The following is a 25,976-nucleotide window of genomic DNA, read 5'->3' on the forward strand; positions in this document are numbered from 1 at the left end:
AACCCTTCCCGTCACAAAGTAGGGGTCCTATTTAAATGACGTCATAAAAATGGACGGGAACAAAAATTACGGTCCAGCGTATGCCAACGTCCATACCACGTTGAATACACCGGTTCTCGTCCGATCACCGAAGTTAAGCAGCATCGGGCGCGGTCAGTACTTGGATGGGTGACCGCCTGGGAACACCGCGTGACGTTGGCTTTTTTGCTTTTCATTCAAATTTTAACAATCTTCTTTAATTAAACTGAGAGTTACTTTGTCTTCTATTTAATTTACTATTGAACATTTTTTTTTTTTTTTCAGATCGTAAAACCATGACGGACTCATCTCTCGAGACGCCAACAACGCCTATAAATACGTCATGTGATAATGTGAACATGAATACTGCGAGTAACTTGGCTAGCAATAACCTGCAACATCCAACGACTCCGGATAACGGTTCTCCGGAGAATTCCCCGGAAAATAGAGCAGTTCCCCGCGACAGCTTTACCGGACTCCGTAGGTAAGATATTGTCGAATAACAGGGTTTAAAAAATAGTGATTCTAATTGGTCTTTTAGATAAGCAAACCACGTGGGGAACGATTTTTTTGTTGCAACAAAACATTACAAATTATTGACTGAGATATAACGCTTAAATCATCAGGAGTAACGGCTTGTGACGACACAATTCGGTTTAAGTAGTATCTAAATGTGGCTTAGACAATTTTTTTTTTGTTTCTTCGTTGTTGATTAGATTGGTGGAGAAAATTAAGAATATGCCTGTCACGTTGCTCATTCATTCCATTCGTGATGACTTAAATTGACCCTAATGGGGTGTATTTATTTATGTACCTAATACCATTGTGACTAACTTATACTGAGTTTAGTAATGAGGTTCTCGACTGACGTCATTGTTCCGTTGAACAGTAGTCGGCTAGTCAACGTCCATACCAAGTTGAAAACACCGTTTCACGTCCTACCTAGCTCATGCAAAATTAATGGAATCACATTGAAAATAAAAGCGGTATAAAAAATCAAAAAGCCAACGTCACGCGGTGTTCCCAGGCGGTCACCCATCCAAGTACTGACCGCGCCCGATGTTGCTTAACTTCGGTGATCGGACGAGAACCGGTGTATTCAACGTGGTATGGACGTTGGCGATAATCGTGACTAACTTTAGATACAGTATTCTGATGATCTCTAATATTCCTATATCTGACCATACAGGAATATTACCTCACGCTGCATTTACAAAATTCTAAGTTCTTACCGAGATGTTTAAGAAAACATAATGATATAATGAGAAGGTTTTTCAGTCACGCTGACCGTCGGTGTTGGTGCTGACAAGATAGAATACGCGAAATTCAAATCACTTGCTATATTTATGGTGCCGTTAGAGCACTAAAATATACAAATAGTAATTTTTAGAACAGGAAATGTTTTTATTGCGATACTAGCGCCACACACTGTGATTAAGTCATGAACTAACTTGTAACAGCGTTGCTTGAACTTGACCTTAATAAGTAGTTCTATGATTATAATTGTAGATGGCGCTTATTTATATTTATTTATTCGTATTAAATGAAAACAATAAATCTCATATTGTTCAGTTCATATATAATTTATTGATAAACCATGGTTTTTTTTTTCAGAATAACTCCACCGCCAGATTTTTACTCGCCAGAAAGTGAAGACGCAAGGGATCGCATGAGCTCTTGCTCGCTCAAATCCGGCCAAGATCGGAACAACCTCAAATACAAAATAGAAGAAGATATTCTTGCCAACGTGAACGTGAAACCATTAGTAGCGATACACGAGAAGTGGATTTACGAAGCCAACCGAAAAACCGGACGCTCCATGTCCTTGCCTGATGATAATAGGTAAGTAGTGACGTCATCTTGGCACATAATGAACATCAATTTTGGTTCTATTGTCGCCAACGTCCATACCACGTTGAATACACCGGTTCTCGTCCGATCACCGAAGTTAAGCAACATCGGGCGCGGTCAGTACTTGGATGGGTGACCGCCTGGGAACACCGCGTGACGTTGGCTTTTTGCTTATTTTTTTATTCAGACTAACAAAAAGATATATCTTTTTATTTTAATTTTTTTTTTTTTGCTCAGTTTTGTTCTTTACTAACCTTAAGTATGAGCGGCTATACCTTGTTCACAGTAAATAAAATTTAGTTAAGGCCAAATGGTTTGCGGAATAAAGATGGTATATCGCCAGACTACCCTCCAAAAACCGGAGCTTCGTCGTATATTCATCTCGTCGTATATCCCTTAGACACACGGCATTAAACCGCATAACGCGTACTTTGAACATTAATCTCCCCCTAATCTTTGTCAAATTGAGGGGAGAATGTAGACCTAAGTGACGTCATAAAAACGATACCAAACTCAAAATGGTAGTACCGCCACTGTAGGGACATGTTCCTAGGAATCTGTACAGAATCTTTATAAAACCATACTGAAGGAAATTATCATAAATTATGATTGATGAACACCGCGTGACGTTGGCTTTTTGATTAGAAAATTTTGTTTTAATTCTGGTAAACAATTAAATAATCTTATCATCACTAAAATATTTTTATGCTCAATTTTGTTCTCTTCTTAAGTACCTTAGTATGAGCGGCTATACTGTGTTCACCGTAAAATTAAATTGTACTTAAGCTTAATAGTTTGTGGAATAAAGATGGTATAACGCCAGACCACCCTCCAAAAACCGAAGCTTTGTAGTACATTCATCTTATTCCCTTTACACACGGCATTAAACCGTTTATCGCGTACTTTGAACATTAATCTCCCCCTAATCTTTGTCAAGTTGAGGGGAGAATGTAGTTCTATGTGACGTTATAAATACGATACGAAACACTGAATTCGGTTTTGCGTATGCCAACGTCCATACCACGTTGAATACACCGGTTCTCGTCCGATCACCGAAGTTAAGCAACATCGGGCGCGGTCAGTACTTGGATGGGTGACCGCCTGGGAACACCGCGTGACGTTGGCTTTTTGCTTTTTGTTACAGAAGCCAGATAGTTGCGGTGAAGCCGGCGTCCCACTGCGTTGACACGTTGCAGAAATCTTTGCCTCAATTGAATATGAAGAAACCGGGCACTAAAATATATCGCACGCGTCCTGCTTCCCCGGGCAACGGAAAAAATGGTCAGTCGCCTGTAAATTGTACCTTGTAAAGTACTTTTCTTTTTGGAAAAGCAGAACATTGGTCTTTTTTGCATTAGAATTTAAAAAATAATACTTACCATAATAATTATATTTAAACTTGCTCATTTAAATAAAGAGATACTTTTCAGGCTTAATTTGAAACTAGATGATTAATTATATAAGAATTGGTATAAATTCAGTACAAAAAAAAATTGATTGGGAAAAATTTATTAGTCATGATTATGGTGGGTTTATAAATAAAAAAACGAAATTCAAAGTCGAAAGGACGAGTTATCCATAAGAATATTACACTTCAATTTATTATTCTTAGTTTAATTTACTTCTTGAAATCTTCTAAAACCAAAATCCTCCAAAAGAATTGGGAAATCACTCATTTACTTTACTAACTAATGTGTTTTACTTAACATACGTGCTTAACTAACTGTTTTTAATGATTATGATATGATTAACTACTAACATGCTTGTCACAAACGGTGTTGGTACAATAAAATTTTACTGAATGCCTGGGGCTTTTATTTTTCTGCAAAATGTAGCGTTTAGTACATCCTCATGTCAAAATCAAGATTTGCAAGCTGTAAGTATACTTTGTATTTGTTAATAACTATTTTTTAATTTACTTATTCTAGATGCATTCCTTAAAATACACACTAAACTTGATCTTATCAGCCTTGAAAAATAACTTACTTTTTATCTGTTTAGGTTACTATAATATTAGTTTATTGTTGTTTTATCTTATCTCTTAGCATAAAAGATACATAGTTGATAGCCTACATAAAATTCGGTTTTGCGTATGCCAACGTCCATACCACGTTGAATACACCGGTTCTCGTCCGATCACCGAAGTTAAGCAACATCGGGCGCGGTCAGTACTTGGATGGGTGACCGCCTGGGAACACCGCGTGACGTTGGCTTTTTGCCATATTTATTTTTCATATTATATTGAAGATTTGTAATTAAATTATTAATTTTGATTTTGCTAATCAATTTAATTAATTCCTGCTTATTCTTTCAGTAAGGGAACAGCTTAGGTTATGCGGTGAACATAATATTGTCATATCTTATGATTTTGAGTGTGTTCGACATGTCTCGCCAAACTTTTTGGCGACTCGAAACATGCGGGAAGCTGCCCAGAAACTTATTTAACTAAAAAATTAAATGTTCCAGGGAATAATTGGGACCAATTCTGTCAAGCAAGGGAAACTATCGCTAAGAGCGTCAACTTTTCACGGAGTCCCGAACATCAACATAGGAGAAGTGACTCGGAAAGAGGGTAATTTATTAATTTATAAAATTTATTTATAAGAAGGATTATTTATATTGATCATAATTTATGGCCAAGTTATCGCCAACGTCCATACCACGTTGAATACACCGGTTCTCGTCCGATCACCGAAGTTAAGCAACATCGGGCGCGGTCAGTACTTGGATGGGTGACCGCCTGGGAACACCGCGTGACGTTGGCTTTTTGTTTTTGAACTATTTTTCATATATATATATCTAGCCTGTAGTGTCCCACTGCTGGGCAAAGGCCTCCCCGTCTCGCTTCCACGCTTCCCGATCTTTCGACCGTGTCCACCAATCCGGACGATAGGTATAGCTAATTTAATAGTGTATCATCTATGGATACGCGTCTAGTTCGTCACGCCATCTCTACCGGGTTCTACCCCGCCTACGGTGTCCATCCTGAGGTGTCCACTGGGTGATAATAATGGCCCATCTCTCCGGATGCATTCGGCTGACGTGTCCGGCCCAGTTCCATTTTAATGTCGCCGCCTTTAAAACCCTAAGGCTATTTAACTGTTTTTTTATACTATTTTTTATAACTATTTTTAAATTTACCTAAATATTTATTTTCAGGACGGGAATTGAAAGCCAAAAATCGGAACAAACCGACCAATCAACCGATACAAAGAGCATCGAAGACTTTATCCGAGATATGATACGGAAAGAGTTCCAACATCTTTTACAAGAGATATCCGACGAAGCCTCTTCCTCCTCTATGCCTACCAAGAATGAAGACATCCTTAACAAAGGAGTTGCTAACATCATGGAGTCTTTCAACAATGAAGACAAAACTTCAAAAAAAGAACCGATGAAGTCGTTCTCCCGTGTGAAAATCAACGGGAATAATAAACCTTTACTACAAATCACTTTTACTCGTTCCGGAGAAAACAGTCTGCAGGTTTTAGACAATTGTGTGAATGTGACTATCTGTGATGGCGCGAACAACAACGTTAGTACTAAAGATAAGATGAACCAGTCTATGGAAGACACGCTCACTGACGAACCGACTGTCAACGCTTTGAAGAGGTGCCAGGCTTTCAATGCTTTACAGGTGAGTTTCAATGAAAGTTACTAATTATTAAATTACTTAAGAATTTCCGCCTGCTGTTCTTCCCGCACGCTGATAAAAATCCTATATTTCATTTGACATTATCTATTTAGCCGTTTGTTCGTGTAGGAACAAATATTAAACATACGTACACATATAAACTCACAAACTTTCGCCTTTATAACATTAAGTGTTATGTATTTCCGGCTTTTGGGTCTCACGCAATAACATAAAAACAGTAACATCAATAACCATCAGTCTCAAACAAATGTATTTTCGTATTGTTGTCAACAGGAAGCTAGAAGTACCGAGGACCTGTACATAGACGACGACTTATCAACAATGCAAGAAAACTTCGGCGGCAAAGTGAAGCTAATCCCTCTGCACGGCTCCCTGCACGAGATCCTCTGCGAAAAGGAGGACGACTGCTGTCTCATCAAGGTGAAGCAGGAGAACGGCTGCGACACCATCTACTTCCGCTGCGACAACTCCGACACCGAGTCACGTGACGCCATCGACGGCTGCATCCACGACCACCGCCCCCAGGACACCGTCGTCTTCAAGCGAAGCATCTCTCTTGTCGAAGAGAGGATCCAACGCGTCTTCCCTAAAGACAAACGCGCACAAACACCCAGCTTCGTACGCAAATCGAAACCCCCCGAACACAGAATACGACCCAAATCCGAAGTATTTGTACCGAGACTCAACTTACAATCTCGCGTGCTAAGCAACAGCACACCGTCTTTGCCCACTTGCGACAAATCTGATGAAGTCGAGGTGAACATTGAGAATGTACTGTGTTACCAGGACTCGTCCTCTGACGAATGTGTCAAATGCCAAGCCGAGCACGACGACTTCGAATTACTTGAGAAAAAGATTGAAGAAGATATCGCGAACAGCAACAAATCTTCACTGAATTGCGGCTGCTTAGAAAAGATATCCGAAGAAAACCTCTCTAATCTAAACGAGGATAAGGACTGATTACTTCTCTTGATCCAGAATTAAGAATTTATATTTACATGTTAACAGTAATGTTGAAGCCATAAGTACAAATTACGTTACTGCTTGATGTGAGGAGACGAAAGTACTGTATTTTTCTTCACCGATTGTATTCGAAATGTCCAGTTTGACAAGTACAAAGTTGTTAGATTTTTGTATTCCTTCTTTTATTAGTAAATCGTTAATTATGAATGTCGCTGATATATTATCACAATCATGTTACTCAGCCGTCCAATTTGTACTCGCATTTAGAAAACCCAAAGATATTTGATAGGTTTTCTTATTTTAGATTGTTTCCGAGTTTTAATTTGTATCTTTTTAGTGATTAATAGTGCAAGGCTATGTGATTTAGAGTAAGTGGCACTGATACATTCCACTGTTGTGATTTTTAGACTAGATGCACCTTATAAAGGTTTCGCCTTGTTATACTTTAATATTAGCACTTTTAATCTGAATATTTTAATCTTCGTTTTATAAATTGTATTAAATAAACCAAACCAAAGGTTTAATTAGTTGCCTTGTTCGGTACTTTTCTATGGTCCTTTGATTTTCTAAAACAAAATGTAAGTTCATTTATAAAGTTTCCATTTTAAATGCTATTATTACTTAATTGTGTGGTTGATTTTAGATGTAACTGTTAAAAATAAAACTTTGTACTTAATTTTTGGCTTTTTATTTTTTTCTTCAAAAATATAGGATAACATAGAAAAAAGTAAATGGCACTTTACAATGATTAATGGAAATATACATTGTGCTTCATAAGATACATACGTTTTACTTGTCTATATTGGAAGACATTTGGAATCAATTTCATTGGTTCTACATATCTCAGCCTCTTTACCGGGTAAATGCAAAACATTGTTCACATAAAATAGCAAATGCAAAAGTTTACCGACACAAATTGTATTTGTATAGATTAACTTTTTTAGTGTTCAATATTAATTAACATTTACAGAGCATTAAAAATAGAGTATTCATTAATAACGATACAACTTACGAATTATTCTTCAATAATTTGTGAGTTGAATTCGTACAAAATACATATCGAAATATACATATTACGATATTTGTGCGAATGTCTTGAGTGAGACAGAATGCTTAGCACTAGATAACAAGTTATCGATATTTATTATATCACTACTAAAACAAATAAAACCTTCAAAAATTGCTGGAAAAAATCTTGAATACAACTGAATGTATGAAGGCTTTATAAAATTACGCCAGTACGAATAAAAATATTGATAACTTTTACCACTCCTCACCAAACACTCACTATTTCACCTTAATTTTACTCTTATGTTTACGATGTTTTATCAGTAAGTTTAGTGATGACAGCCTTAACTTCCGTGTAGTTCTTGATGCCGTAGGGTCCGTTCTCGCGTCCGATGCCGGATTGCTTGTAACCGCCGAAGGGAACCTGGTTGCTTAGCACGTTGTAATCGTTCACCCACACTGTGCCGGCGCGAAGTCGCTGGAAATAACAAAAAAACATATAAACATACAAACATGATTTTGGAAAGCATGTTAAAATTCAAGTTGATTTTTGTGTTATTGATATTGCATTTACATGATTTTCGCTTATGCTTCGAATTTATATGAATGAAATAATTTAGATGGTAAAATAATTTTATATTAAATCTAAACAAATTGGTAAATGGCAATATTATGTTCAATTCTATGTGATGCTGTATGTGTGAGTGGGATAAGAAGTATTTAGAAGCCCTTCATTCTTATTATACATTTTACATTAAACCACGTTACATTTATGTGAGTTCAAGAAATGCTGATAGATAAATTACGTTTGGCCACTCCCACACCAGGTCTATATTGAGCTATACCGCCATACATGATGTGTGCGTTCGCGCAGCGGAATGTTGTTGAATTTAAAGATTTTAATTATGCAGATAATTAGTGTAAGACGTCCTATAATTGTGTATGGTAAATAAAAATTTGTGTATGCAGCCATTGTGGAGAAATTCACCAAAAACAGATTCCGCTGGGCGAACGTTGGCGAACGTTGTCCTGGCGGAACTTTTTTTAATCCATATACTTTAGAAGAAAAGAGATGTGTCCTAAAATTAGTGTGTATTTGTGTATAATTGATTATGTATGAATGAAATCAGAGCATGCATAAACTTCGGAGAAATTCAAGTTTCCGCTACGCGAACGTTTGGCCATTAGCTAGTTTTCATATAAAGCGCTTACATAGAGAGCTGTAGATTTTTACATACGTTGTTTTGAATTTGTTTATATTTGTTTAAAAAACAGATTTAGAAAAAGTCGTAGGGTTTAAAAGATAAAAATATAAACGTAAAATACACTTATTAGGTCTTAGTTCTTAAAGTATGCAGTTTGGGGTCTAGATTTTCACGTTTACACAAACCTTGTAAGTGTCTCCAACATGTTGCCAAGTATCAATGATGTTCCGTTAGTAATTAAAAAGTTATAGGATATTTTACCATGAATAGATCACTGTTTACAAAGCAGTCGAATATCACGACGTTCTAAAGGAATTGCATGGTAAAATGTATGCCAATAATTAGTTTAATCATTCAACTATTCACTTGCAAAATTTCATGTCATTAAATTCAGTAATTAAAGAAAGACAATTATAATACTGACGGAGCATCGAAACCCTACATAATCCGACCAAGTTCGGATAGCTACAAAAAAGCGGCCGTACCATATGTCTAAGCAACGTTCTTAACTTGGTAGGTTAGTATTTATTAATATGGTACAGTTGCGTACACAAGCGTTAGGAAAAAATAAAACAATTATATTTCTTGATTGAAAAATATTTTTTTAATAATAATGCCACTATCTACGATAAAAATAAATCTTCAATTAACAAGTACTTCTCTATTTAAATATCCGTGCACAAAATATTTTTATTATTATTACTTACATAAATTACTTAACTGCGTGATTAAAAATAACGTTAATAAACGTTACGTACTTTAACTAAAATGTCGTAGATAGTGGCGTTATTATTAAAAAAATATTTTTCATTCAAGAAATGCAATTGTTTTATTTTTTCCTAACGCTTGTGTACGCAACTGTACCATATTAATAAATATACTAACCTTCCAAGTTAAGAACGTTTCTTAGACATATGGCACGGCCGCTTTTTTGTAGCTATCCGAACTTGGTCGGATTATGTAGGTTTTCGATGCTCCGTCAGTATTATAATTGTCTTTCTTTAATTACTAAATTTAATGACATGAAATTTTGCAAGTGAATAGTTGAATGATTAAACTAATTATTGGCATACATTTTACCATGCAATTCCTTTAGAACGTCGTGATTAGGGCATGCAATACCGGTTAACCGGTTTCGTTTTTACCGGTAAATCGCCCATTTTTGCGGGTTTTAAATTACCGGTAAAAATAATATGAAACCGGTAATTTACCGGTTTTTACGTTTTTCTGATAAAATATAGCAATTGTTCATTTAACGTCAAATCTTTGTTATGTAGCCTGAATATAATGTAATGTTGCATACATTACGTATTGTAAGAGTGTTATAGTTGCTGTTTTTTAGAAAAGTAAACTTGTGTGTCCTTAACTATCTCTAGGTTAGATACAAATCTTCTTTCTCATCTTAATTTATAAAATCTAAACAAATTGTATTCATTCAGTTATTCTGTTTTTCCTCATAGCTGTCAGCTCATACTAGGTACAAATGTAGCTAATGCTTATTTTACCTACTCTATGACCTTACTGAGCAAGGGCTTTTACTTCACCACCATGCGGACAGCTCTGAGGACACGGTGGAGCACACAGTCCAGGTGTGCACTGCCTGGGAAGGGTACCGCCGTGTTGTCGTCGAGGCAATAGGCAGCGGCGACCTTTCGCGTCCTTCCCTGGTTCAAGCCATGGTCCGGAGCTAGAGGGAATGGGAAGCCGTCGCCTCCTTCTGCGAAGCAGCCATGCTCGAGAAGGAGACGGCGGAGCGACTGCGAGTAGCACCTCTCATCCCAGCCGCTGTAGTGGACCAGGAAGACACCACGGGCGCCAAGGGTCGAGAGACGACTCCCGGCCACCGTAGGCGTCGGTCTGTGGGCGGTGAGTTCGAGAGGCTCATCGTTCCACCGTCTGCATAGACAACAGACCCGTGTCAGCGGCGCGCGTTGTTCCACGGGCTCCTCAGGGAGATGTCAGCAAACCCAGTGGGGCCCAGCAGGGCCAAGGCCTGCCGGGGCCGCGGGATTGTTCGAAAGAGTTACCGCTACCCTGGTCCATAAAACGCCTACTAAAAAACATGGGTTTTAGACAGAAAGAGTCTGTCATTTGATGATTTACCATAAAAAAGGGCTTTCCCTTCAATGAAAAATATATTTTTTACGGTAATTCTTAGCGTTTATCCCGTCTTGTGACGGGGTCGGCTTTCCGTATCTTCCTTCTTCCACTTCGCTCTATCCTCCTGAATAGACATCTTCCTCTTCGAGTTCGCAGATTTTCATGTCATTCATTACGACACTCAACCACCACGGTTTCGGCCTGCCTTTGCGCCTTTGACCGGGTATATTGAGATTGAGTATCACATTCACACTGCCGATGTCCTCAGGTGTCACTCCTTTTTAATGTCCGTACCATCGCAGCCGTTTCTCTTGCATTTTGTCGGCGACATCGCGTACGGATGGTACTGACATGTTTTTTGTTACGGCCCACGACACAAAAAAAACGTTTACCACCTTATACTTTGCATATTTATTTAGTTTTTGCTTTAAGACTACCCAATCTTATTGTTATAATATCACATTAAAAAAAAATACAAAAATTACCGTTTTACCGGTTTACCGGTAAAAATATTTTTATTACCGAATTTTTACCGGTAATTTTTGTTTTACCGAAATTGCATGCCCTGGTCGTGATATTCGACTGCTTTGTAAACAGTGATCTATTCATGGTAAAATATCCTAGAACTTTTTAATTACTAACGGAACATCATTGATACTTGGCAACATGTTGGAGACACTTACAAGGTTTGTGTAAACGTGAAAATCTAGACCCCAAACTGCATACTTTAAGAACTAAGACCTAATAAGTGTATTTTACGTTTATATTTTTATCTTTTAAATCCTACGACTTTTTCTAAATCTGCTTTTTAAACAAATATAAACAAATTCAAAACAACGAATGTAAAAATCTACAGCTCTCTATGTAAGCGCTTTATATGAAAACTAGCTAATGGCCAAACGTTCGCGTAGCGGAAACTTGAATTTCTCCGAAGTTTATGCATGCTCTGATTTCATTCATACATAATCAATTATACACAAATACACACTAATTTTCGGACACATCTCTTTTCTTCTAAAGTCTATGGATTAAAAAAAGTTCCGCCAGGACAACGTTCGCCAATGTTCGCCCAGCGGAATCTGTTTTTGGTGACTTTCTCCACAATGGCTGCACACACAAATTTTTATTTACCATACACAATTATAGGACGTCTTACACTAATTATCTGCATAATTAAAATCTTTAAATTCAACAACATTCCGCTGCGCGAACGCACACATACATGATCTAGGACATAATATAAAGTTGTAAAAAATGATATCTATACCTGCACTACATAGTTAGCCTTGTCGATGTCCTGTGTGAAGACAGCGGCCGCGAGTCCGTACAGCGAGTTGTTGGCTCGCTCCACCACCTCGTCCAGCTGAGAGAACTTCAGGATCTGCTGCACGGGGCCGAAGATCTGTGGGAGGAAGTGTTTTGTTAAGTAGACTAGCTAGACTCATACGTAATAATAGCATTTTTGTAATTGATTCTAGCAAATTCAAACAGAATGCTAAATCACTAAGCAAAATATGCTATATTTCAGTTACACTGGAACTACTTAAAGTGCTCATTTAAAAGTTGAAATAGATCCAGGGGCCCGATTCTCCTAATTTTATTTAAGCGACATACGATTCACGTTCGCCTGAGATTCAATCCCGACTCGATTACGATTGAAGCTTATGTGGCATTCCGCTATTTTTTCTTTGACATAAACGTTTTTATCCTTTTCTGTCATTCAATAATGAATCATTTTGTCTGCAAATGATTTACGATTGCAATATGATTGCAAAGCAAACTACCGTATAGACCAAAATCACCAAAATAGCAGACCAATCGCAAACCAATCGAATGTCGTTGGAATACGATTCGTCTTATATTAGTAGCAGAATGCCCGATATGGTTAAAACTGCTATTGCGATCATATTGCGAGTCAATTTCTATTCGATTTTGACATTAACTTAGGAGAATCGGGCCCTTATAATAGTCTTTGAGTTTATTCATTATATTAGAAGTCACTGCTCTCAAGTGGTGTAGATTTTTCATACTAGCTGGCTACGGCTACACCAGCGTTTCGGGGAAACTTCTTCCCGTACCAGGCTATGTTATTTGGGTAGTGTAGCTTCCCTGCTTGGCTGACTGTATAAGGTTCTGACCTCAGTGGTGGCGATGTCCATGGTGTCGTGCACGTCGCTGAAGACAGTGGGCTGCACGAAGTAGCCGGCATCAGCTCCCTTGCCGCCGCCCGCCACCAGCCTGGCGCCCTGCTGCTTGCCTGACTCTATCAGGTTTAGGATGCGGGTCTGCTGCTCTAGGTCGATCTGGAAATCAAGGTAATAAGTAAGTTCTTTATCCCTACCGTTTATTTTTAAATCAATAAACTATTGGCTGTTTGTAAAATATCAACTATGAACGTTCTACATTACGAAGAATACGCATTCACTTTTGGAAAGATCAAAAAGTGACTCTCTGTCTCAATCAAAATTTAAAAAAACTAATTACATTAGCTCCACACCAGTAACTTCAAATTACTATCTCTACTAAGCAAATCAACAGAGGGTTAGGACATTTTAATAGGGATAGGTTATTAAAATTCACTGCTAAATACATAATTGAGTTTTGGTAAACAGGTTTTGCCATTTTAAACGAATATGGAGTAGAAACAAGGCTGTAATAACATTGTATAACTATATAATGTAGAATATTGCATGTATAATGATGTATAACCTACCTGTGGTCCCTGTTCGGTGTCAGGCTTGAAGGGGTCCCCGACGACGCGTCGCTTGGCTCGCTCGGCGGACAGCTCCACGAACTTGTCGTAGATCTTGTCCTCCACGAATGTGCGGGAACCTGGTCAATATGAATATATCGTTATATTATTCAGAACATTTAAAGAACGTAATATTTTTTACATGCCTTCAAAAAAATCAATTTTCAAAGGCCTTTCAGGGTTTTTCAGTGTCTTGCTAGGTGCCCGTTTTTGAACATTATCATAAAAAAAGAAGAGGTTTTCAACTAGGGGGTGTTTTTTACCCACGACGGAACGGAGCAGGTATGTGCGTTTTTGTATACTTATTTGTTTGCGTTGTCAAAGATTGGATTTTTCACACACATTATGTATCAAGCAACTACTTTGTCTTTCGTGTCAATTTTGCTCCGTACTAATGTGTACCTACTTTCTTCGACTACGACCGCCAGTCTAAAGCCGGCTTTACATACGAGAACAAGTAGTTACGCTACCAAATGGCATCAAATAAATGCTATTAAATTAAAAAATAAATATGCTCTACATACCAGCACAGCAACACTGTCCCATATTGAAGAATAGAGCGAAATGTGCAGCCTCCACCGCTCTCTCAAGGTTAGTGTCCGCGAAGATGATGTTAGGAGACTTCCCTCCCAACTCCAGCGTAATGCGCTTCACTGTGCCAGCCGAGTTGCGCTGGATTAACTTGCCTACTTCGGTTGAACCTAGGGGATAGAAAAATAAAGATGAACATCAATATTGGTGGGAATAAATAAGAATTAAAACGGATTTCCATGGGGATAGTTGTTGTGATAATAAGTGTTGGCTTTGATTGAACTCATATACTTATGGATTTTATATGTGTGAAACTAGCCAAAGCCAATATTACTATACTGGTTTGCAAGACTATCAAAGTCTTGAAAAGTTTGATTGTTTCCTTGAAGCTAATTTCGGAAATTATTGGACCGATTTGTTGATTTTTGATTTGATTCTGTGAGGAAGTTTATAGGCTACTTTAACTTGGGTGCTTGGAGTTGTTCCTACCTACGGTACGAGGGTGAAACCGCTGGCGGACGGAAGTATCATTATAGAATTAATCTTGCATTGTTGAAGACGCCTTCTAGTGCAGTCATTGAAGCATTATTGCTACGATTTTTTTTACTGTGAACCGATTTGCATGAAATTTTGGTATTAGGTTCATCTTACCCTTAACTTCAAAAGTGAATATGATTTGAACTCCGCCACCCCCCCTGGGGGTGGTTGACACCCCTTCTTTGGGGTGAATATTTTTTTGCAAAATAACCTCGGATATCGATAGAAGACCTAATTTTAAGCCAAAGTTGTCTTTAAAGTTTTAAAAAAAATCCAATACTTTTCAAGTTATTGGCAATTGAAAATTCGCAATTTTTTCACGTTTTTCATCGGTTTTTTGCAAATATCTCCAAAAATATAGGTTTTATCGAAAATTTATAAAGAACAAAATTGTAGCAGGTAAAACAACGAACAATTTGTTTTTTTATAAAAGGTCCTAAGTGCAATATTAAGCTAGATATTAAAGATCAAAGCCGTTTTTTATTTTGTCTGAAATTTAATCGTTGTGGTCAATGCCATGTAGCGGCGAGTAGATGCATTTTATGCATTCGAATACAAATGGGTTTTGTAGTGCTTGAAATAAGCTTTAAGATGAGTACTATTAAAAGTCTTTTGCACGTAAAATAAGTGAGCTGTATTGCAAATAAGGGGAGCATTTTATATTTTTTCTTTTAAATCAATGGGTTTCATAAGTGCCATTTCCACCAAAATTAAAATTAATCGTATTCCGCCTAGGATTAACTTTATTATGAAGAGTTTGATAGATAGTATCAGTTTGGCTGCTTCAGGACAGATATTTTTCAAAAAAGTCACGATTAACGAAAAGAACAAAATTTCAAATTAAAGAAAAACCCACTTGTTTTTCATAATATCTCAAAAATTACGACAGATACGTATAAAAGTGTACTGATAAAAAAATTAGGTATTTTTCTGACAAACAATTTGGTTTGTTTGTTTTTTCTGTCGAACAAAAATTGACGGAGATATGATTGTTTAAAGAGCACGTGGCAGCGCAATCACAGCCTCTCTTAAGCACTTTAACCCTTCACCGTTTTAGAAAAAAGTTCTTTACTAAATATTGCAATGATGGATGTTGTAGCTCTCTTAATTACTTTTACAGTGTTTTTTTATAAATTGTGATAGCATGAAAATTGAAGGAGTTACGGTCCAAAAACTTGTCATATTTTTTTCTACTTAGTAACTGAAAACTTCGGAGTGTCAATATTTGGAGCAATGTGAAAGTAGGCAGTATAATAAAGAGTCACAACTATTGTAATGTGTATATATGTCACCGGAAAATAATAAAACTGGTAAATTGATCAACTTACTAAAATAATAGATGGCATAAACTTCGTCGATTAAATTTCAGACAAAATAAAAAACGGCTTTGATCTTTAATATCTAGCTTAATATTGCACTTAGGACCTTTTATAAAAAAACAGATTGTTCGTTGTTTTACCTGCTACAATTTTGTTCTTTATAAATTTTCGATAAAACCTATATTTTTGGAGATATTTGCAAAAAACCGATGAAAAACGTGAAAAATTGGGAATTTTCAATTGCCAATAACTTGAAAAGTATTGGATTTTTTTAAAAACTTTAAAGACAACTTTAGCTTAAAATTAGGTCTTCTATCGATATCCGAGATTATTTTGCAAAAAAAATATTCACCAAAAAGAAGGGGTGTCAACCGCCCCCAGGGGAGGTGGCGGAGTTCAAATCATATTCACTTTTGAAGTTAAGGGGAAGATGAACCTAATACCAAAATTTCATGCAAATCGGTTCACAGTAAAAAAATTCGGAGGTTAGACCGTATTTTTCGCTTCAATGACTGCACTATTCATAATATTGATAACAATATTCTTCATTATGTTTATGTAAGAACTAACAGACTTGATAAACTGATAAAAATACTTCTCCAAACATTTTCTATTTAAAGCTTAGCAGCTAGATAACCATATAACAACTAATTGATATTGTAATATTTACCAGTGAAAGCGATTTTGTCGACATCGGGATGGTCGACGAGAGCTGCGCCCGCGTCGCCGAAACCGGGCAGCATGTTCACAACACCCTCGGGGAAACCAGCTTCCTGAAAGAATATTTTAATAATTAAAATGCTATATCCTAAGTTTCTGTGTTTTAAGTATTTGGGTAAAAAGTGCATTCAACGGTAACATGCATAAGATTTTAAGTCATTAACTTTATAGTCCCCAGGCCGGCCAACAATTTTTTTTTGATACATTTACATTTAAGACTTTGTGAGTGCCTTCCTTACGATGAGTCCGACAAACTTTTCGAATGCGCAAATTTTGGGGCCGCTGCGTTTTTTAATGCTTGACTCCTGGAATAGTCGATATGACGTCACTATGACTCTTCGTACATACCTGTTTCATTTTTTAAGATTCGTTTAATAAAGTTAACTAGAAAATTGTGGTCAACTTGTCCGATAAAGATCATGCTGCGTTTAGAGTGTCCACCATCCGAAAAATGTCGAATTGGGAATAGTGTGAATTTTTCAAATCAGCTCAGCAGTTTCGGGGCCTTTATGGTACAAACAAAAAAATGTTCCTCTTTATATATTAGTATAGCTTATTTATCTCACCTTAACCAACTGAGCGAGATATAGCGCAGTAAGAGGCGTCTGTTCGGCCGGTTTCATGACGACCGTGCAGCCGGCCGCTAGGGCAGGGCCTAGCTTCCATGCTGCCATCAGGAGAGGGAAGTTCCATGGGATTATCTGACCGCATACACCTGGAGTATATTTAATTAATAGTTAGATATTGTTGGTTAGGTGCTGAAAGGTAGTATTCATTAGTTTATCGATACAGCAAGCAGGCTTTTAACACCACAGAGGTCAATGGTGTATGTAGGTTAGCGTTGACAAAGATTAGAGTATGGAACACTGGTTCTGTCTGATTTACGTCGTATAATCTTATGCGGTTAAAAAATGCGACTATAATAACTAAACCTAAACATTTCATCATCATCATCATCATCTCAGCCATAGGACGTCCACTGCTGAACATAGGCCTCCCCCTTTGATCTCCACAGATACAGGAAGCGACCTGCATCCAGCGTCTTCCGGCGACCTTTATAAGGTCGTCTGTCCACCAACGAGGTGTCCACCAACGAGGTGGACCGTTGTCCACCTAAACAGTTAATACAATTTATTTCAGCACCGAAGTGTCTTTTAAAAATAAATATTGAAACATCATAAATAGTAAACAAGACTATGTGGTCTATTTTACTTCCATATAAATGCGATAATTTATAAGTTTTCCTTAACCGTATTACAAAATAAACATGTAAGTAATACAAATCAATGTAAACACGCAGTCATACATTCAATAACAGTGTCTAATCAAATTATCTAAGATGATGCGACAAAACATAGTTTATCGAAACGACGCTATTTATCGCAAGTACCATGATTGTTCAAAATCATACAAAATCCTTCACTGGAAAATGTACCAATAATTTTGTATATATTTTAGCAGATCAATATTTGATCAGATTGGACGATTTACATATTTTTTTTTTACACAGAGATAAGATTAGTGTTGCCCAAATTCAGTCTTGGCCTTGCAGTCTTGGTCTTGTTCTTGCGTTTTTGCAAGACCAAGACCAAGAACAAGACCGCGTATTTTTAGCAAGACCAAGACCAAGACTGACCGTGCAAGACTTGAGCAAGAACAAGACATAGCCTGCAAGACTCTTGCGTCTTGCAGCTAGGACTTAGCGCTATTTCACTGAGTAGTTAGGTGTAACAGTTCGGTGTATAGGTAGGTACGCTTAGGAATTCTATGAGACGCAAAAAACTGTATCAAAGAATATGAAAAACTGCGCACCTATGCGCATTACGACTAATACCATAAACATAGCGAATAAAAAAATATCTATTAAAATCAAACTGAGTGCATGCATAGTTATGTTTTAACCATCGGCACTTTGATAATGCGGCATCAAAGGTTTTGTACTTTACTATAATTTCCTAGTAGAGTACCTACAGGTGTTCCAAAGAATAAATAAGTTTCAGAGTGCTTAGAATGAAAATGAATACATTATACTGATCACGCAAATAGTATTATGATTAGGATAAAATGGTAAGGATAGGTAGTAGATGTCATATTAATTCATTCTAGTAAGTTGCGAATTTTGAAGTTCTTTGGGCACATTTCTCGAAATGAGAACTCAATGGAGAGGCTTGTAGTGCAAGGCCGTATAGAAGGCACAAGACTGAGGGGTCGATCTCCAACCCGCTGGATCGACCTCATTAAAGCTACAACAGAAGCGACTGCGGTACAATGTGTTCGCGATGCCGAAAACCAGCAAAAATGGAGGGGCATCGTGCGACGTGCAGCGGCCCTAAAGGCTCCCGACGATAGTGCGCCGCAACCCTGCCCATCAACAGCTACGACCACTCTGTCAAGAGTGCCCGACTGAGAAGAAGTAAGTATATATTATAATATTGATTACTTATATGGTTTTAAACTAATTACTTAGGTACTATTATTGTACATTTAGTCATTATATTTCTTACATTTTTTTACATGTTTTAGCAAATGTAAGCTTAAAAATCATAAATGTTTATTAAGAAACAGTTACTTCCATGGAAAACGACATATAGGTCAGTTGATTTTTCGAATTTCTTATCAAATCTTCAGTTATTTATTAATCTGCTTGATCTTTACTATGGCTATGTTAATTCAAGCTCACAATGTTCCAATTCTAATACGTTTTTCTAAGATTTAAAGTAAACTTTAATAAATAGTAATAGACTAATAGGTAATTGCAAGACTTGCAAGAGTCTTGCTGCAAGACCAAGACCAAGACCAAGACTGGGTGCGCAAGACCAAGACCAAGACCAAGACCAGGTGTATTGGCGCAAGATCAAGACCAAGACTGGCTAAGTCTCGTCTTGTTCTTGCATTTGGGCAACACTACTTATGATAAGATGTACGGGATATTTGTATTCGGCCATATTATACGTTTATTTAATGTTACAGGAACGTCGCACAAACAAAACGGACAGATAGAGTATTATTTCATATGTACACCAATTTTTCTATTTTTGATCTAGATGACTTAATGGGCGGTCCTATATACATATAGAAGACTTTTAGAATTTGGCATCACTTGGATCAAAGCAATGGACTGATATATTTTGTAATCCTCAGTAAACGGCTGATAGTAGGATGACTGATCACTTATTTAGTGTCTGACTTGATAACAAAGGCTTATTGACTATTGTGCTGACGCCCATTCCGCCGCGCTTGGATAAATATCATTGTTTGTTGTCGCTACTGTCATGATGTCCAATCACGACGTTACATGAATGTGTAGATTTAATTCATGGCTTCGTAAAGTATAGAATATTTGGGACTTCAATTGAGCCACATACTAGCTTTTTATATCAAGTTCATAATATAAAAGTCGTTCACGATTTTTGTGTCATCTTCATAAAGTTTCTTTTCAAAAAGGCCTGTTACTTTTTGACCTTTAATTAACACTAATTTATTAAAAAAAAAAAAAAAACTGATGACCTCTATGCCAATCTTATGGTTTATCGTGGTGCTATCCTAGCTGCCTACACCTTCTTACTTACACATAATATTGGCTGTTTAAAATTCATCTAATTGCTCTAGTTTGAAAAATAAATATAGGTACCATGCATTTGACACGCTGACCGTATCCGATTAAAAGTAGATGTTCTATTTAGTTTTGGATCATCTGCCTAGACTTTTCCCAAGTTGTTGGGTTCAAAATACAGTCTCACAGGATACATATTACAAGAAACTCGTAATAACAAGATGCTCACCCAACCAGGGACCGACCGTAACAACCGTTGCTCAACCAGCCAGAAGCTCCTCTACTTTAATTAAGAACTTTAAAAGCATGTCTACACTTACCAACAGGCTCATGCCTAGTATAAGCGAAGTGTTTGCCGTCCATTGGCAGGACCAGGCCGTGACTCTTGTCGGCCCAGCCGGCGTAGTAGCGCAAGTTCTTGATAACTGCCTGCACGTCACCGTAGTAAGCCGCCGTGTAGGGCTTACCGTTGTCCAGGGTTTCTAGACTCTGGAGAAATAAGAGGGTTTTGAGAATTTTTGCGGAACATAGTTAAAAGTTGTGTAATAAAATTGTTGCATTACAGAAGACGAATGGTCTAACGCAAAATCATTTATCACTGTTTAGGGAACGCCAAGGTATTTGAATTTAGAATCGGGCTGTTCAGTTGTTTTTTAACTGGCATTGGTTTTTATTAGGACATTATTGCAAAACAATGCAAAATAACGCTAATGCTATTTAAACGAGGGTAAAAACCATGAAAATGAGTAGTTTCTTAGCATGACCATAAAATAGCAATGATGTGTCGAATCATACAAAAATATGCAAGTTAGTAGGTCCCTTACGAGACAATAACATAAAATGCTGGCGAGGACTTATTAATCACGGGATATGAAACAAGATCGTTGACCTACAGTCACGTTGCAGTTGCAATATTTATTTCAATCAAATGGCTGGTTGATATGAGAGAAGATAAACTAAAATATTTTTGCTCGTGTGATAGAAATCACCCGTCAAGTATCTAATCGGAAATACGACTTCTAGAACCAGATCAGGGGTTCGATTCACGGAATGGGCAATTTTATATAAGTACCTTGGTACCTACATAGTATTTTTTTTCATGACATTTTATCGATGCCATAGTAGGTCATTGAAATAATTACCTACTATGGCATCGTTAAAATGTTGTGTTTGGTGTTAATCCTACGTTTACTGTTGAATATCGTACAAATAATAAATAAGTAGCTACTTATCGTCAGTAGATTTTGTAACTTAGTACACATACCTACCTATGTAACCAGAAAGTTGAATGAACGGGAAAGCTACTTGACGAGAGCAGGTTGCGTCTGCGCCTACCTATGCAAAAATGTTACTTAGACTACAGACAGACAACGTCTGTAGTCTATACTTATAGATAAAGTGCACCTTTGTGTTGCATTACGAGTTGGTCCATCTTATGGCTCTTCATATTTTGATGTTTGCTGGTTTCAAAAGCAAAAACAATTTTGATGGCGTTAAGGAAAGGTTTTCTTTGGCTATAATTTATGGAGACTGTAAAAATAATTTAATTATCATTATATTGTTAGACAGTCAGCTTCAAAATTATCTTTTACAAGCGCAAGTAATCAAAAATGTATGGTAGCGTTAGGTCACGTCCTATCAGGGGGTTATGATAAACATAACAGATATTATTAGATACGTTTATAAGTACCTACCTACCTACATACTTAGTGTTATCTAGCTGTTGTTACAGCATATTACATTTATATCTACTTATTCTCTAAAAAGAAATGACATAATTGCAAGAAAAAACATAAATATGTAAGTACTTGATAAATAATGGTCAATGTCAATACCGAATACCGACTGTTATGGTTACCTATAACCTAAAAACAGACTATACAATACAATAAATCATTAGCGTTATTAAAGAGTGAGAAATATGAACTGTTTATTCAGATAAAAATGCTAAGTCATCGAGTTATAGTTCTACGCAATTTGCTATATTTACACATACCTACATGCTATGCCGGTATAATGCACGCTTGCATTAAGGAAAGTCAATGCACTTTGTTCACATAAATAGCTTCGGTATACAAAATGCAGGAATTCTAAGGTACATAGCCACAACATGTCATTAAAGTAATGCCAGGAAATCTTAATGTCTCCATCTATGGTATGAAACTGGTTTTGCGATTTAAGTAGGTAGATCGTGTATAAGAGGAATTTGTGTAGTCCAGTTTTTTTATGTCGATAGGCTCGCATTTCAATTTATAGGTAAATCTAAGTATTTAAGTTACACACAATATCGTCAACCTACAGCAAAGGTGTCAACTAATCTCTAAACAGGTTGAACTAAGTACGAACCTAGACAATTCTTGGACACCATATACCTACTATTGACCCTCATTATTTCATTTTTCTATAGATTTACCTATGTTTTTAAAAAAGCTTCCACGGAGTTTTGTTCTGGAAACTGGCCAGTAGTAGGTATGATATACTTACAGCCAAGTAAGTCCTGTCCCTCTCAACAAGATCAGCTAGCTTGCTGAGGAGGTATCCTCGCTCGGAGGCGTCCATCTTCCTCCACGGCGAACCCAGCCTATCAAAAAAATAAATAAAAATATAGTTTAAAAATATTATGATTCCAACAGTCCTTTGGAGAAGTATGAACAAGAAAGTCTTGACCTGGTATCAGTTAGCTTGTTACACTTGTTTATCAGGTCATGTTACAATCAAATTCCTTGTTATAACATAGAGGGACAATTCAAGATTTTTGTGAATGCGACTTTCGAACTGATTGACACCAGTCTAACCAAGGGGTATTGGGTTGCCCAGGTAACTGGGTTGAGGAGGTCAGATAGGCAGTCGCTTCTTGTAAAGCACTGGTACTCAGCTGAATCCGGTTAGACTGGAAGCCGACCCCAACATAGTTGGGAAAAAGGCTCGGAGGATGATGATGACTTTCGAACTGATTGACAATCGGAGAAAATTGTTAATACATCGATGTATTTAGCCGCGAATTATGTTGAAAACACATGAATGTTATGGTTGTGGCACATTCGGGCCAAGATAAAGATTATAGATTAATACATATTTATGGCTCGTAATTAATGGAAAATCCGTTAGTTACGGTTTTAGCACAATTAGACAATGATTCAGTTAATTTATCAAGATTAGGGAGATTTAGAGCGTGAATAAAAAGTGCAGTTCAGAACTTTTTTACAGGTAGTGTTATAAGCAAGTGCATAATCGTAAAAAAACCGCTAGCAATAGCGAGCAAGATAGATTTTGTAAATAAAGCATGACTTGTTGCCGCGATATCTTATCTTCATATTGGTATACACATCTACATCTATAGAAAAAAATTTTCAGATAAACTGTCTTCAAGGGGAAACCCTCGAAAAAGAAGAACTTAAGAACTTATCGCAAATCATAGATTAATACCACACGATTTTCGTATTTTATGGAATAAGAATAGAATAGAATATTCATTATTGTACATTAATAACAAACATAGAAGGACATAACAAACAAGTAGTAGACAAGTACAATAGGCGGTCTTATCACTAAAAGCGATCTCTTCCAGACAATCTTTGGATGGAGTCGATCTGTAAAGAAGTAGATTACAGGTAGTATAGCATACAAAAAAGCGGAATAATAACAGTGTGAAGTCATTAGGGCATTTTCTTTTCACTTTTATATTGGTCATGATAGCTCAAATATAATCACATTTAGGGACTTTTTAACACCTTCATGAATCGGACAAGGTTTTTATAACACATTGTAAGTACCTATATAGCTCCTTGTTACCCAGGTACCCTAAGATCTGAATGCTTGCTATAAATATTCTGATAGAGATACTTGTCTAAAACCAAAAGAAAAATCATACTTAAAGGCATCCTTAGCCGCTTTGACAGCCTTGTCCACATCAGTCTTGCTGGCCTGCTGTACATCTGCAATCACTTTGCCATTGCTGGGGTTCTCAGTCTTGAACGTCTTGCCATCCGATGACTTCACCCATTCATTGTTGATGAATAACTAAAATTAAGCAGATAATATGATAATTTCTGAGATATACATAACTATTTTTAGCTTTAAATTATTGGGAGACTAGAAAATAATTGTACAAAATCTTTTTCTTAATAGATTTAATGTTATTTTTAATCAATAATCTACTATAAAATCTGCATTAAATTATCATAATGTTTACTCCGCCCCTAAGACGACCCACTGACCAGAATTAGAGCACTTTATTCATATATTAATTAATTGGAATGAGGAAACCATATCAATTAGCCAGTGAATAACATTTTTTTTTCTTGTAGGTACCTACCACATGCAATGCTTTACAAATCTACCTTCCTACTTCTTCAAGTACTAGAGTAGATTAGAGTAGATTAATATTATTCAATAAAAAATATTATAATTGTACCTACATACATATATTTAAATAATGTAACAACTAATAAGTCGTTACATGGCCTTGAATATTTATATCAATCTGTATATCATACTGTAAAAACATAATGTTTGGGTGCCGGCAAGCTGACCGGTAAAAATTTAGTATCGTTTGGCAGGCGGAGGGGGAGGAAAAGGGGGGGAGGGTGGTGGGGGGCTCCACCCCTATCCTCTGGTACCACTCCCGTTACAAGGTAACGCATAATTTTTGAGAAAAATAGATATTTGTAACCTAACCTCAAAACACTATAATCACCCACTACGGTCGGAAAATTAAGTGCAAGTACTTCTAATCAATACGAACAAAGGCAAAGTCGACGGAGCCCCGCTACGCGGGGCTCCTACTTCTGGGTGGTTTAAAAAAAAATAACCACGAAGGGAATGGCGGGGTCTTGCAGACCCCGCCATCCCCTTCGAACCTAACCTATCCGAGTCGGGGGTGCCCTAAGTCGCGAGCTCGCTTCGCTCGCTCGTGCATACTAAGAGGAATAAGATGTTATTTGATATAACATCATAGTACATTCACGCAACTCGAAGAGATACGGAATGACACTAATGACAGCTAATCACAAATGACACTTAACCAGAGACATTTATTTATTTTTTGCGTTCCTTTTCACGGATTTGTACACCACAGACGATATACTAAAACACATTCGGTTGTCGATCGCCCATTTTAACGTTCCGTTTTACCGAATAACGTTGACATTACGCGTTTTATCTGATTTGAGGTTAGAAACATTTTTTGTAAATTTCTCGAAAAATATCCATTACCTTGTAACAAGAGTGGTAGCGTTATAATCGGAGACCCACCCTCTACCAGATTTAACCACTTTTAGCCCCGTCCGCCTGCCAAACGATACTAAAGCCAACCCAAAATAACTTCTTAACTATTATAATAGACAAGTAAAATTCCGTATTGTTACAGTTCTACTAGCATTAATTAACTATATTAATTCAACATTCCAAGCCCTAAGTTATTTTATTGATTCACGTTGGCAAAGAAATTGTTTACATAATAATTAAATGATTACGCACCCCGGTGTATAAAATCTCTGGGTTCGTTTGAGGAGCAGGGACCGCAGCTGTAGCGAATCTCGCCTTTTGCTGGACCACTTTGCTTAATTGGCGTAACATGTTGTAGAAATACGTGCTAATTCTACTGTTACGAACACGGAACTGGCAAGTGCAAAACTGGCAGTTTTCCAAGTTCCCGCGCACCGCGTTGGCGTTGCGTTGCTCCGATTTTTGATGTTATGACAGTGACAGTGACTTAGGTTGAAGAACGTGACAGTGACAGCTTCGGTAATATATAAAATGGAAT

At 37.1% G+C, this 25,976-nt stretch overlaps 2 protein-coding genes and 6 non-coding genes across 8 annotated transcripts in view; 6 read left to right on the forward strand and 2 right to left on the reverse strand.

Moving 5' to 3' along the window:
* Positions 1 to 7,163, forward strand: part of LOC124636787 — a 27,633-nt gene extending 20,470 nt beyond the window's left edge. Inside the window, exons 9-14 of the mRNA XM_047172936.1 lie at positions 304 to 502; positions 1,633 to 1,860; positions 3,014 to 3,150; positions 4,336 to 4,441; positions 5,029 to 5,506; positions 5,798 to 7,163. Coding sequence (XP_047028892.1) covers positions 304 to 502; positions 1,633 to 1,860; positions 3,014 to 3,150; positions 4,336 to 4,441; positions 5,029 to 5,506; positions 5,798 to 6,484 — 1,835 coding nt within the window. The 3' untranslated portion in view covers positions 6,485 to 7,163. The remainder of the gene's footprint in view (positions 1 to 303; positions 503 to 1,632; positions 1,861 to 3,013; positions 3,151 to 4,335; positions 4,442 to 5,028; positions 5,507 to 5,797) is intronic.
* Positions 83 to 201, forward strand: LOC124637236. The gene has a single exon (XR_006985200.1). It is a non-coding gene; the product is annotated as a 5S ribosomal RNA (ribosomal RNA).
* LOC124637229 lies at positions 1,021 to 1,139 on the reverse strand. The gene has a single exon (XR_006985194.1). It is a non-coding gene; the product is annotated as a 5S ribosomal RNA (ribosomal RNA).
* Positions 1,916 to 2,034, forward strand: LOC124637230. The gene has a single exon (XR_006985195.1). It is a non-coding gene; the product is annotated as a 5S ribosomal RNA (ribosomal RNA).
* On the forward strand, positions 2,877 to 2,995 carry LOC124637231. Its single transcript, XR_006985196.1, has one exon. It is a non-coding gene; the product is annotated as a 5S ribosomal RNA (ribosomal RNA).
* LOC124637232 lies at positions 3,964 to 4,082 on the forward strand. Its single transcript, XR_006985197.1, has one exon. It is a non-coding gene; the product is annotated as a 5S ribosomal RNA (ribosomal RNA).
* Positions 4,516 to 4,634, forward strand: LOC124637233. The gene has a single exon (XR_006985198.1). It is a non-coding gene; the product is annotated as a 5S ribosomal RNA (ribosomal RNA).
* Positions 7,160 to 25,883, reverse strand: LOC124636788 (aldehyde dehydrogenase, mitochondrial). The gene is made up of 11 exons (XM_047172937.1): positions 25,691 to 25,883; positions 24,084 to 24,232; positions 22,697 to 22,793; positions 20,533 to 20,701; positions 17,226 to 17,374; positions 16,610 to 16,712; positions 14,077 to 14,253; positions 13,514 to 13,632; positions 12,939 to 13,103; positions 12,068 to 12,202; positions 7,160 to 7,973 (listed from the first exon to the last, which is right to left on the reverse strand). The coding sequence occupies exons 1-11, from the start codon at positions 25,787 to 25,789 to the stop codon at positions 7,803 to 7,805; spliced, it is 1,533 nt and encodes a 510-aa protein (XP_047028893.1). The 5' UTR covers positions 25,790 to 25,883; the 3' UTR covers positions 7,160 to 7,802.
* Positions 25,884 to 25,976: the final 93 nt, after the last annotated feature.

Source organism: Helicoverpa zea, chromosome 15 (genome assembly GCF_022581195.2).
Source record: "Helicoverpa zea isolate HzStark_Cry1AcR chromosome 15, ilHelZeax1.1, whole genome shotgun sequence".
NCBI lineage: Eukaryota > Metazoa > Arthropoda > Insecta > Lepidoptera > Noctuidae > Helicoverpa > Helicoverpa zea.